The sequence below is a fragment of the Nannobrachium achirus genome (genome assembly GCF_963921795.1).
Source record: "Nannobrachium achirus genome assembly, chromosome: 5".
In the NCBI taxonomy this organism is placed as follows: Eukaryota; Metazoa; Chordata; class Actinopteri; order Myctophiformes; family Myctophidae; genus Nannobrachium; species Nannobrachium achirus.
Window position 1 is genome coordinate 13,188,585 of NC_137814.1, and position 13,570 is coordinate 13,202,154.

Below are 13,570 nucleotides of genomic sequence, written 5' to 3' on the forward strand. Positions count from 1 at the left end.
TTACCTTTTCCCCAAAAGTTTCACACTATTTTAAAGGAATTGTATGCCTACAAGCTCTCAGAACATCATAATGTGACGCAGCCTGAGCTTGTAGATCAGTTATAAGTAAAAATCAGGGCTTAAGTGGTTAAGAGCTCAAGTTAAAGGCAGGCAAAGCAATGTTACTTGGAGCTTTATTCAAGGTTGGCGTTAATATTGCGATAAGTGACTTTAAAAAGCATGAAGGCATAGTTTGATTTCATAAGAGATGACAGCATGTGACTAGTTTATTAAATAAAACATTGGCCTGATTCTCTAACTTTTACACAACAAATCATTACAAAGCAGAGAAGTGAAATAGGCCTACACTCATAAAGCAAGTATACAATGATGTTTAACATCAAATTAAACCAATACAAAGCTATTGCACGGCTACCCAGATAATTAACTTTGCATGAGGCAAATGTTGGGTGTGATTATTCACACACGCACGCACGCACGCACACACACACACACACACACACACACACACACACACACACACACACACACACACACACACACACACACACACACACACACACACACACACACACACACACACACACACACACACACACATCAAAAGTAAACTAAATACAGAAAAAAAGCAAGTCATTTACAGCTGGAAAAAGGCAAATGTACAGCAAGAAAAGGCTACACATCAAAGCAAATGTTAAGGACTTGAATATCAACTCTAGACAATGGACCCACCAGTAGCCTGCCAAAGTTTGTCAGAACATTCATTTACATTTATTGCCAACACCATGGGAACATACAGTCAAACTGCCTGAACCAAAATCAATAACCAACAAACATAACAACTCAAAGGTTTCTTTGTCTCAAATCGATTTCCATCAGGAATACATTTTAGTAGACAGAAGTCGCATTTAGCAATAAATGCCCCATCGGTTAAGATCCACTCCGTAAAGATTTGGTCCACAAAAAGAAAACATGTCTAACGGTTACCGTCTCTATAGATTTGGAGGCCCTGTAAAAGGAAGCCACAATTACATGTCCATCATAAGGGCCTTGTTGACCATCCACATTAAACCCGGGATTGTCATTCTCATGGATAAGGCAAATAAGTGAAGAAAGGAGTTCAAAGCTCAAACTTTGGCAAGTATTGGTGTTATCCCTATATTCCACAAAACACTGTATGTAAACCCATCAACTTTATCTTTATCATGCATCAACGCTGCAGAAAAAAAACAACAACACTTTGTTTTAGTCAGTAGTATTAGAACAGAATAATGCCTAATTTATGCTACGTTGTACGACAGTGTTGTGTGCTGAAAAGAGCCGACTATTGTATTGTATGTACGGCTTGTCCGCTGTTTTCGGCGCACAACTCCGTCGTATGAAGAAGTATAAATTAGGTTTAAGCAGTGCAACATTGCACTGATGACATTCTGTCCTCATGAGAGTAAATACATAGGATCCAGTGTTCAAGCAAAAAAAATAAACGTAAAGCTGGTGTACATGATCATTCAATACACTATGTCATTATTGCACATGCTCGTATGAGAACCCCTGCAGAGGAGTTTGAATACGCGTTTGGCCTGGTTCCATTTGAGCCAGATGCCCTATCCTTGTGCCCAATCTACTGTAAAATGTCCTCGTACCACCCAAGGTTATTTATTTCAGTTCAGTTAATGGATAATGCTAGTTTAGTTATGATTGTATTATTTTCTTTATTTAAAAATAAAACCACTAATTTGGTTTTAGTTTACGTTTGAATAGTTTTATATTTATTATAAGATGGGGTGTTTGTCAGGGGCAAGGTTCAAAAGGGCCAGAAAAAGTACGACAGAATGTCATACCAAAAACTGTTCGCACTTGAAACTGACACAGCTAAGAAGATAGATTTCATATTCACCCCAGGCCAAATACTGGGCTTATGTACGAAATGAATTAACAAAAATAAAACCGAAAAACATGCAAGATCTATTATTATAGTTTGTTTTGGTTAGTTTTGTAAGCAGACTAAAGTGTCAGTTTTCTTTTTTCTTTTTTTCTTGAAAAGCCTGGTCATTTTATGTCAGTTTACTTAAATGTTTTTTTGTTTTGTTTTCACATCTAGTGTTCCTTATTCTTTTAACTATTATCAATGGCCTTGTCACGAATATCTGTTACACTTAGTGACAACAAAATGTACTGTATAAAACCATACTCATTACACATACCCTGTGAGAGTTACATTGACACAGCTTGTCTTTTCCCCATCCAATATTCCCTTCCAAGATTATTGGTGATTACCAATGCAGGATGAGGCTACCGAGTGACTGAAATGGAACCTTGGTTCTGCTATTCAGAACCCGGGACTAATGGCCGTTCAGAAGCTTCCTCCACAGATACAAATAGAACTAGTTCACAATTAGCAGTGTTCGCCTACGTACATTCCTCCACGGTGTCTGGTGATACATTGTGGATGTCTTTTGCACTTGCATTGCACTTGCAGAAATATCGTCATGCCACAAGGAAGTAAACTTGCATTTCTGTGGCAGTCAAAGTTGAGGATCCGTCCTCGGATGAAGCGATTGGAACACGCGCCGACGTGCTCTTGTGCACAGGCGTTTATGTACATACATGTGATGTGACTAATAGGATTCCTTTCACGAGCTGTGAGTAAACATGCATCAACACTCAATTCTGTCCAACAGCTCTTAAAGAAAGAGAGGTTCACGCGTAGTTACAGATCCCAGGCCAGCTTGATAAGACCAATTCCTGAACTTCTCTGAATCTACGGTCGGAAGTCAAAATCTGGTCTGAGATCAGTATCTATGGAACAACTTCAACAAACTCCCATCTACCAGAGCCAGGACACGCAATACTGAAACCACCAGAGGCACATTGCAAACCACCTTCTTCTTCGCTCTCACAACAAGGCAAACTGCAGACTTTATCGCTCGGATACGCCAAAAGATGTAGTATTTAGGCAGTCGTAGGGAAAGAGGAGAGTGTGGGGGAAAACATGAAGCCTAATTTATATTCTGTAATACTGCCATCATGCGATGGATTATTATAAATTCACCGTAAGACAGAAGGCAGAGTTGCATAAGGCTTGAGTTGCAATAACGCTGTCCATATTGCCTATAAATTTGAGCTGGTATGGCAGAGGAGAGGGGTGGGAAGTGGGGACACTCTCACGGCAGGACGTACAATAGGTTATGATAGGGGAGGGGTGGAGGGATGGGACAGGACAGGACAGATAAGGCTGGAGGTGGAGGGAAGGTCTTGGCTGTTTTCGGTACAGAGTTCAGAGGTGGCAGCGTTTAAAGCTGGATCTCCTTCAACAGGTCAGTGTCTCCAACAGGCATTGGCTGCCGCGCTTCCGAGCAGCGAGGCGCTGTTTGGGTGTAGCCGTGGCAACGTCGGCTGTGTCGCCGGCCTTCAGGAGACTCCAATCAGTAGGCCGTTCCCGGGCAACACATCTTGGGTCTTCAGCTGAGGGACGGGGAAACAGGTAGAGGAATAGTTTAGAGAGAAGGCAGACATCATCAGACATTTTGACAGTGGATAATAATAATGATGATGTTACAGCCAAACGGTAGGTGGAGGTGGAATCCAAAATAACACTGCAACAATGTTAGTTATATATATATAGAGAGAGCCAGACCGATGACAGATTTTTTTGATCCGATGCAGATCCCAATTTTGGAGCGATATTTTGTCAAAAAATACTTTCTAATCAATTTGAAAAACGTGTACTGATTTCATTCAAGTTTTTATTAGAGTATAGTTATAAGCAAACCGTTTATTTTGTGTGACCACTTATGTCCTATTGACTTGACACCTATAATGACATGACAAAAAATAAGGTTGAAAGTAGTTAAAAATCGTCTGCATAATTGCCAATACCGATGTTGTAAAAAAAAGTCAAACATTGGCTGATATCGGCCAGACCAATATATCGGCCGGGCTCTAGTTATAGTCATAAGTTTTGTTACGGAGGGAAATAAAATTGCCGGCGAGATGAAAAGCAGAGGATGAGTGATCCTCAGCAGGTTAGAAATGCAAGGAAAGCCCCCCTAAAAAAGAAGGTCCTTAATTTTTCCAAGGAGTCTAAATTAATATTACCAAGTTGTAATTCGCAAAAAATAAAAAAAACATCCAACAGATACTACATTGACTCGCTATGAGTAACTGCTGGTATACCAAAAGCTACTGAGTAAAGATGTTGTTAAAATCCTCTATCTAATCCCATCCACCCAACCCCCACCACACACACACACACACACACACACACACACACACACACACACACACACACACACACACACACACACACACACACACACACACACACACACACACACACACACACACACACACACACACACACACACACACACACACACACACACACTGTGCTCACACATGCACACCCAAAAAACACCTGCTTTCTGCTTATCTCTATTGGCATAGGAGGCATAGGCATAATGACGTATGCCAATAAAAATAGCAGATCTAGAAGCTCACAACAGCCAATGTATACACACCAATGTTTAAAGTGCTCGTGTAGCCTAGTCGCTTCTTTTGGGTTTGTTTTCATAGACCTGGTTGCTTCTTTCCCTCGCGAAATCTAGCAACACTGCCCTCTTTCCAGTGATAACCATGACAGCATGCTCCCAGAATGTCAACTATGGAATACTTTGACATTTCAGTCCTCGCCATGGGGGGGTGGTCTCCTCTCCACATTACGGTAGCTCACTCTAAACTGTAAATAGTCTCATATTTTACGCCCCAGCATTTAGCAGGAGACAGCTGGGAACCCTGGTGGCTCAGTAGGCTGGGCCTTGGCGTCGAGGGGTCCCGAGTTATTTCATGGAAATCTTTTTTTGAAACCCTTCAGGGTGACTTCGAACGCATTCTTATTTAAAGCAACAACCTATAGGGGTGAGGGTGAGGTCCTCTGTCGCATGCTCTCTCTCCACTGAATACTTAAAGGGGACGTTGCAGGTTTTGAACCTAAACCCCATTGTTCAGACATTGCACATTCCGCACACTATTACTGTATATTGTCGCTGTAGAACTTTGTGTCGACATTTAATATTTGTAGGTATTTTTCCCTCTTCTTCATAAATGAAAAAGTATTTTATACTTTATTTGTATGACAATATCACGAAAAAGCTGATAAAATAGCCGATCTACAAGCTCACATTGCATCACGATGCGTTGGGGGCTTGTACAGTAGATCTGCTATTATTTCCCCCTAGAATTACATGCCTGGTTGAAAGTGGTTAAGTCTGTCTGTGGGTCTCAAAATGAGAAATAAAAAATACAAAAGGCCAATCTTCAAAGGCAAGCGAACACATCAATACAAAACAATGTTTGTGAATGTTCTGAGAGAATGTTAAAGCAGTGATGTCACAACATGACAAGAGGCAGGCACATCCACATAGCAATAGAAGTTGCCCCTGACTGGGTTAAGTGTTAAGGGTCATCTCTCAACACAGGGGTTAAGGTTAGGGTTACTTCTGTGCAAAAACTGGAAACTGGGACAACTTCTACGATTCTTCCAAAGGCGCGCCATGTCAAACCTTTATCAGCGTAAGCACATGAAGGGGAGGAGCTTAAAGAGGAAAGTCTCTGCTCGTTCTTCTGGAGGTACTCGGAGAAAGGAAAAGAGGAGAGAAAAGACGAAAGACAAATGCAGGATGAGGAAAACACGTGAGAGAGAGAAGTGAAGGGCCGTTTACACCGTAATAATAGCAAGGACAATGATTGGGAAACTACATACCATCTATTACAACACATAGACACACACTAAACAACCGAGTCAACAGATTACATTTGGAGGATTACAAATGGATTACGAATACAGTGAGGGTTTTTACTTAACATATAAAAGGGAATATTTGAAACGGTGTCTTACTTCCAAGTTTGTCCTTGCTTTCTTCAGCACATCACGAGTCCTTGACACTGCAGTGAAAGATAAGCGTTAACACACTGGAAGATAACTTCAAGGGCATGTCTTGTGTTCATGTGATAAAAACATATGGAGGTCTGTGCTGGAGTGAACTGTCTACCAGGGGTTCCCAAACTTTTTTGTCTCAGGGCACCCCATGAATATTTATTTTTTTATCCGAGGCACCCACATTATAATTTTCACTCCCAGCACCTTATATTTATAGCATATCGTCGTTGTCAGGTGGAAAACTAGTGAAAACAGCAGAGCTACAAGCACACAACGCCTCGCATCGCAAGGCGTTGTGTGCTTGTAGATCGGCTGTTTTCACTCGTTTTGTGTGACAGAGGTTTTAGCCTGACACAGGCTGACAGTAATGATATTTTAGTGATTATGTTGCGAGGAAAGCGTTGAGATAATAGCTATTTTGGTTAGAACTGACTGAAAATAACTTTGTACTTCAAGTTTAAAATGATACTAAACATTTTTTCAAGTGTCCAAATAAATTCCAAATATTATCAAATGATCTCGCGGCACCCCTGGACTGCCGTCGCAGCACCCCAGGGTGCCCCGTCACCCACTTTGAAAACCCCTGCTGTATACAGTGCAGGAACATTTGGATTATGGTGTTATGCCTCGACGAGGATTAACCCTACATTTCAAATATGGAGCAGTATGAAATAGTATTCTCTCTCTCTCTCTCTCTCTCTCTCTCTCTCACACACTTATTTATTTATGTCCACCTAGACAGGAGTACAAGAACGCCTTGTACAAAGGACATAAACTCTGCCAATGCAGTCAGACAATAGGAACACAGACAGTTACAGTTATACACAGACATGCACGCTCGCCCGCATGCACGCACGCACGCACACTCGCCCGCCCGCCCGCCCGCCCACACACACACACACACACACACACACACACACACACACACACACACACACACACACACACACACACACACACACACACACACACACACACACACACACACACACACACACACACACACACACACACACACACAACCACTTACACTGGTTGACTATGAAGTGCTCCATGCTCTCCTTGGTGCGGCTGGTGCTCCTCAGGCGCTGGATGGTTCCCTGTAGAACCTCCTCCTGCTCTGACATACGCACTCTGAGGGACATGATCTCCTCCTGCATGCTCTGCTCCTACACACACACACACACACACACACACACACACACACACACACACACACACACACACACACACACACACACACACACACACACACACACACACACACACACAATCAATGTGTTATTTTCCTGAGTAGCGTCCAACTATAACAATATCAAGGGTATAATGGCACGGAGAAGCAGTTTTTAGCTACTTTGGCCATAGCCTTTGGTGCAGCCTCCCGGAGTATCTATGGGTTTCTGAATCCACAGACATTTTAAAAATAATTCGCAATACACACACTAGCTTTTAACTAAGTTATGTTATTCTCATTTTCCTTTCCTGGCTTGCACAGTCTGCTCGTGAGCCATGACATCACATGCTTTGTCGTTTCCGCCTGTTTCTCCAGTTCAGATGGAGAGGCAGATCGTGTTCAAAGATTTCCACTTTCCAAGAGTTTTAACTTTGTTGCGTTTTCAACCCCTCAGAATACTGTTATATCGTCTAAACGAATGTCATATCTGACATTTTATTTTGCGGTTTTCGGCATCGCCTGAACAGCGCCTAAATCTGTGTTGTTTTCTAGCAATGAACCTGATAGATGGAATGTGGCTGTCAGTCACTGTGTCCCCCTACCTTCACCAGGTTGTGGGTGGGCCGGTCGCTGCTGGGCAAAGCAGCCCTCCAGAACATCTTCAACAGGGACACAGCCTCCTCTAAGATCTGCCTCAGAGTCTTGGTGTTGGACAGAAGACTCTTCACACACCCATAGTCCAGGACCTGTACACACAGGGAGCAAAGTTACGTAATAGTACTTTGTTAGAGCAAACAACACATTTCCCTCTTCACAAAAAATACTTAAAGGGCCAAATATAATGGGAATAGTTTTTTTGTATTAGTTTTTTTATTATCTAATGAATTGCTGGGAATTAAATATCTTCTTTACTAATCTTTATATTACATCAGAGTAAGTGATCTACTTCCGGGTCATCACCTGTATGTATCGCTAACTTAATACCAAACCACTTGGCCAAGATGTACTACATATGTACTAAATATAGCTTAAAAATTCAAACACCCATGTCACCTTTGCAAGATGTCGTTTCCAAACCTCTGTATACAGTTGTATTCGTTATTACCCTCATATTTTGCCTCTGTATAAAATAGCCTCAAGTCGACCCGGAAACAGTTAGCCAAATAGCTAATAGTTAGCTCACAACTTTCCACTTTTCTCTTTCACCTCAATCGCAGTAACGTCCGTATACACCACGTCATCGCATAACCAATACTTTTTTTTCTTTTTTTCAAAACCTTTTTTTTCCCAAACTTTTTTTTTTACCCATATTTAACCATTACACACCACGCTGCCGCAACATGGCGGTGAGGGCCGCACAGCGGCCTGAACTCTAGACTTTTGCGGCCCGAAGGGCCGCAAACCTCTAGTTATTATTACAATTCTATTATTAATGTATACTTTGTGTGGCATGAAAATAGCCAATTCTTTTGGTCAGAAAAAAAAAAGAAAACAATTGAACATTGTTGTCTATAACGTTTCATAGAACATGGACGGCAGCCCGGTTTGTTTTGAAGATGCCTTGCTCATTGGCCCTCTCACCAGGTCACTGGTCTGCTCCTGGTTGGCCTCCAACAGTGATTGGCTGAGGCAGCCGTGCAGCGTCGTCTCCATTCGCTGGACAAGGCTCCGCCCCTCCAGGACCTGCTGCTGCAAGGCGCTGAAGTCATCCACGTGGCCGATGGCGTGGCGGCCATTACGGTTGGCGAAGGATCCGTCAGGGGCCTCTCCCTCCAGTTCAGAATGGGGGTCCAGAGAGTCTGGATGCAGAGGGGGGGAGTGGAGAGAGGCAGGACTTTATTTATTTACTTTACATAAGCTTCATTTATACTGCACTGCACGATAGTGGCGCTCGCCGACAAGATCACATCTTTTCAGTAAGCGACACTGACGTACTAAAAAAGTAGGGTTTCGATCCAAAAGCTGGCAGTGCCATGATTTAGTACTTTTTCTGTTTTCTGACATTAGTCCTCTAGTATATATACAGTACATGATGTGATTCCATAGAAATACAGCTTTTCAACAATTAAATGTAATGTATTTGGAAGAAGAATAGGGACATATACAGTAACAGCTATACCCAATGTTCATTATGAAGTAGGATATAGGCCTGTGTGTCTAAAGGTTTTTCTCTTTTTTTGTTTCTTTTTTTTTTTACTACATTTTTATTTAAAGATTTTCATTTACTGTTACATTACAGGGGGCACTCCAACTTTTACCGCTTGAACCCAGAATCCCTAGCCATAATAGGCAAAGTTTCAGCAAAAAATTGTGAACATTTTCCCGAAAATAGGCAAACATTCTTTGAAAAGAGCAGACCTACTAACTCACACAGCGTTGTGCGTTTTGGTCTGCTATCTTTGCTATTGACTAACAATGAAGAGATGATAAACCACGTCATAAACAGCACTACGTTGTACAGCACTAGTTAAGGGTTTAACAGTTAATAAAGGTCATGCAGCGATGCGGTAGGTTAATGTCACACCATTGGCAGTGCAGTGGCTGTCGTCCAGGTCTGAATAGGGAGTGTAAGGTGATCCACAGTTAAACAGACCGATGTCCCTGACCGGTGGAGATGGAGCCGGGTCTGTGGAACAACACACACACACACCGGGCTATAGGTCACACAACAGCACACAACACCAAGCACTAAATAGTAGCACAGGTTAGTAGTAGCTCACACTGTGTGGATAGCAAGCAAACAGCTGTACCAATTATACAACTATATCTGCATGCTGTATGTGGATAGTGTGCCGAATGTGTGGTATTTTATACAGGTACAGTTTTTGATCGCTTGTAGATCGGCTATTTTCACTACTTCTTAAACATTTGTTTTTAAATGTATGGAATTTCTTAGATTTGTCTTTTATTTCTTCTTGAACTTACTGAAAGAAATTGTGAAAAGGTTTCCTTTTTTGTGAATGTTTCTTTTTTTTTAATGTTTAACATTCCCAAAAAAGGGAGAGTAGCAAATCTACAAGTGCACAACGAGTCGCGTAGTGAAGCGTTGTACACGCGTTGTGACGCTATTGTAGATTTGCTATTTTCACTAGTACACTAGTACCGATCTACACTTGTAGATCGGCTATTTTCAGTTCTTCACTACTTCTTAATAATTATTTTATTTATGGAATTTCTTAGACTTGTTTGTTTTAAAATGTATATTTTAACATTATTATTATTATATTTATATATTTTTTTAAATGTAGGAAAAGAAAATGGGATTTCCCTCGTGTCGAGGCCCACAAGCGGGTCCCGGCCCAGTGTGTTTGGGAACGGTCGCCATAGAGAGAGAGAGGACGGCCCCCTCACCGTGCAGCAGCTGGCGCCTGTAGAAGTGGTCTCTCTGAGGGCTGGCTGTCAGTGCCGACAGCGAGGGGGTCCGGGGCGAGCCGCCACCGCCGCCGCCGCCCAGCTTCTGCTCCAGCTGCTTGTGCAGCTCCAGCTGCTTCAGGGCACTGCTCTCCTGCACGCTGCTCTGGAGCTGCGCCCGCAGGCTCCTCACCTCACCCAGCAGCTCCCCCAGCTCCCCCGGCAACAGAGGCAGCTCACGCAGGTAGCCTGGGCGAGAGAAACCGCTCCGTCAGTCACCCCACTGTCACCCCGAGACGCCTAGTAGAGCCGACTGGCGCCGATCGCTCACGAGCTCTGACACATACAGTGCTTGAATAAGAGTTGAGATTATACTTATGAAGCACTAGTGCACTTTCTGTTAATGCTTGATTGATTGATTGATTGACTGACTGTTCATTGGCCCAAGATGTGATATTAGATTTAAATGTCAAATGACTAAAGCATCTGTATGCCAATCACGTTAGATATCTTTCCATATCTAACTCTAACAACTATATAAACCATGTACACTGTCGTTTTTAAATGTGCTGAATAAATAAAGTTTGATTAGATTTTATATAAACTCTGGTGTCATTGAACAGTTTAGACCCATGCAAAGCACATGCAAAGTCATTGTAATGAGTCTATATGTATGTCTGTCTGTCTGTCTGTCTGTCTGTCTGTCTGTCTGTCTGTCTGTCTGTCTGTCGATGTACATTTATGTCTGTATATATGTATGTACAGTATGTCACTTAAATGCAAATGTCTCCAGCAGAGGGTGCTGAAAATGGGCTAACTGGTACTTTTGCATGATGGAAATACCCAAATGGTGAATTAGAGTCCCCAGGACAGTTGAGGCAGTACCGCGCAGTGGAAAAGCATCATTACAGGTGTGCTTTAATTAGCTACAGTAGATGAGGAGACTGACCTTTGTCGGCCTTGCTTCCGGCACACACACGGTCGTAGACGTGCAGCTCGCTCTGCAGGGAGTGGATCAGATCCCTGCTCTCACACAGCTGCTGCTGGAGGAGAGACGCCTCGTGTTGGAGCCTGGAGACGCAACACGAGGACAAAACACTGAAACAACCAAACACTGCAAACACTGTGTTTTTGACTTGCATCCACAGTCAAATCCTCAGCTTTTATTGGTCCATTTGTCTAACTCTGAGACACTATTGACTGACACACACGCACACTAGGGATGGGACGATATGAACATTTCATGTCAACATTTCATGTGATTTACAATATTATGGGCGTCGGGAGATTTCAAGATACGATTATGTTGAGTGTTTTTTTATCACGATAAACGATAATAGCGATTATCGTGCCATCCCTAACGCACACGCACGCACACACAGACCTGTTGCTGTTCTCTTGGCCGGCCTGGCGCTCCTGCCGCAGGCTGTGGATCTGCTGTCCTTGCTCCTGGCTGTGCGTCTGCAGTCTCCTCAGCTCCTCCTTCCACTGCTCCGCCTCCAGCTCTGCCTGCTTGAGGCGGGCGCGCCCCGCCAGCACCGCCTCCCTCAGCTGCGCCACCTCCTCGGACGCGTCTGAGGAGGTTCCCGAGACGAGGAGGAGAACAGGGATGGTTACTTATGTGTAAGATAGTTTTTATAACCCTATGTTTTTTACCTCTATCTATCTATCTAGACCTGGTCACTTTACCACTTTAACCATTTTATACTTTGGCTTTTCAAAAATAGCAGATCTACAAGCTCATAGCACGGCACACTTTTTGAAAGATCATGAAAAGCTGTGCAAATCTTTGAATAAACAAATCAATCTCAGAAAATTTGAATATTTTGTAAACGTAAATATTCTTGAAGCGTTCATATATTTCTTGAAACTTTCATATATTCTAGATACATTGCACATTTGGTGAATAATTCCAAATCTTTTTTTTGTTAAAATGTTCTATCCCATAAAGCTCATGAATATCAAAAGTCCATATTTCAAGATATTAAATATTACACAAGACCATTCAAAACAAGGATTTATAATAGAGAAATGTCAACCTTCTGACGTCAGAGTTGCTTGAAGTCCAGTGGGAAGTTTCCAAAGTCAGTTATGATTTGGGATGCTATGGCATCTGCAATGCTTCTTTACAAACAATTCAAATTTTCTGAGGTTGATCTGTAAATATATTTTTTAAAGGGAACGTTTGTAATTCTCGGGGTCCCTGGAACACACTATTTTGAGATCGGGGTCTGCGATCAAATACATATAATTCTGGAGGTCCTTGACATGAAAACGTTTGAGCACCAACCTCATCAACCTCATCACTAATATGACGGTACCATTTCTATGTCTCAGAGACAGTTCAGAAACCTGCCTACCAGTGACATTGTCAGTGTGGATTCCAAACTTATAGAAACTATAGCCTTTATCTTCCTGGATAGTTAGCATAATGAAATAGAGGCCATCATGCTTGCATGACTGAAACATAACAACGATAAAAGGTTTTCAATCTTGTCAGTCGTAGGCAGGTTTCTGAACTGTCGAGTGTGTAGATGTTAATGGTGGCATCTTATAATGACAATTATCGAGGACCAATTATGAAGCAAACGTTTAAAATGTGCTCATCATGAATGTTGTTTGACAGTGCATGAGGCTTGTGTGTTTCTGAGACCGACTGACTGAGTGATCACATAATTGTGTGATCACTTCATTTCAGTTTCATGTACTGTCATGAAACTGTACCTTTTCCTATGCAACCTTCTAATAAAGTCTCCAATCAATCAATCAATTCAATCCAAATGACTGTTTAGCGCAGTACCTGAGTTGGCCTGCAGGCGGGACTGTAGAGCCAAGTTGTCCTCTTTCAGGACCCTGATCTCATTGGACAGCTGAGTGACCGTGTCCAGCCCTTGGATGTAGATGTTAGTGGGCGCTCCTGGGATAGAGATATTTCAAACGGGACTCAGTTGAAATTAACTGTTTGATATTACAAATCTGTATGATAAAATGAAAGCGTGCGTGCGTGTGTTGAGTATCAGTACACAAGCTTGCACACAGTTAAATCAATGTATCCATTTGTAACAGTCAAATCAATTTATTTTGTAATACTCTCAAAGTTACAAATA

The 13,570-nt window shown here is 42.3% G+C and overlaps 1 protein-coding gene across 1 annotated transcript in view; it reads right to left on the bottom strand.

Annotated features, from left to right (window-relative positions):
- Positions 1-3,310: 3,310 nt before the first annotated feature.
- Positions 3,311-13,570, bottom strand: part of LOC308284824 (myomegalin-like) — a gene marked incomplete at both ends in the record, with an annotated part of 47,740 nt that continues 37,480 nt past the window's right edge. Inside the window, 11 exons of the mRNA XM_080725551.1 lie at positions 3,311-3,465; positions 5,562-5,622; positions 5,897-5,943; positions 6,969-7,107; positions 7,715-7,858; positions 8,694-8,911; positions 9,637-9,738; positions 10,464-10,712; positions 11,413-11,534; positions 11,848-12,037; positions 13,264-13,380. Of these exons, the coding sequence (XP_080581677.1) occupies positions 3,311-3,465; positions 5,562-5,622; positions 5,897-5,943; positions 6,969-7,107; positions 7,715-7,858; positions 8,694-8,911; positions 9,637-9,738; positions 10,464-10,712; positions 11,413-11,534; positions 11,848-12,037; positions 13,264-13,380 (1,544 nt within the window). The remainder of the gene's footprint in view (positions 3,466-5,561; positions 5,623-5,896; positions 5,944-6,968; positions 7,108-7,714; positions 7,859-8,693; positions 8,912-9,636; positions 9,739-10,463; positions 10,713-11,412; positions 11,535-11,847; positions 12,038-13,263; positions 13,381-13,570) is intronic.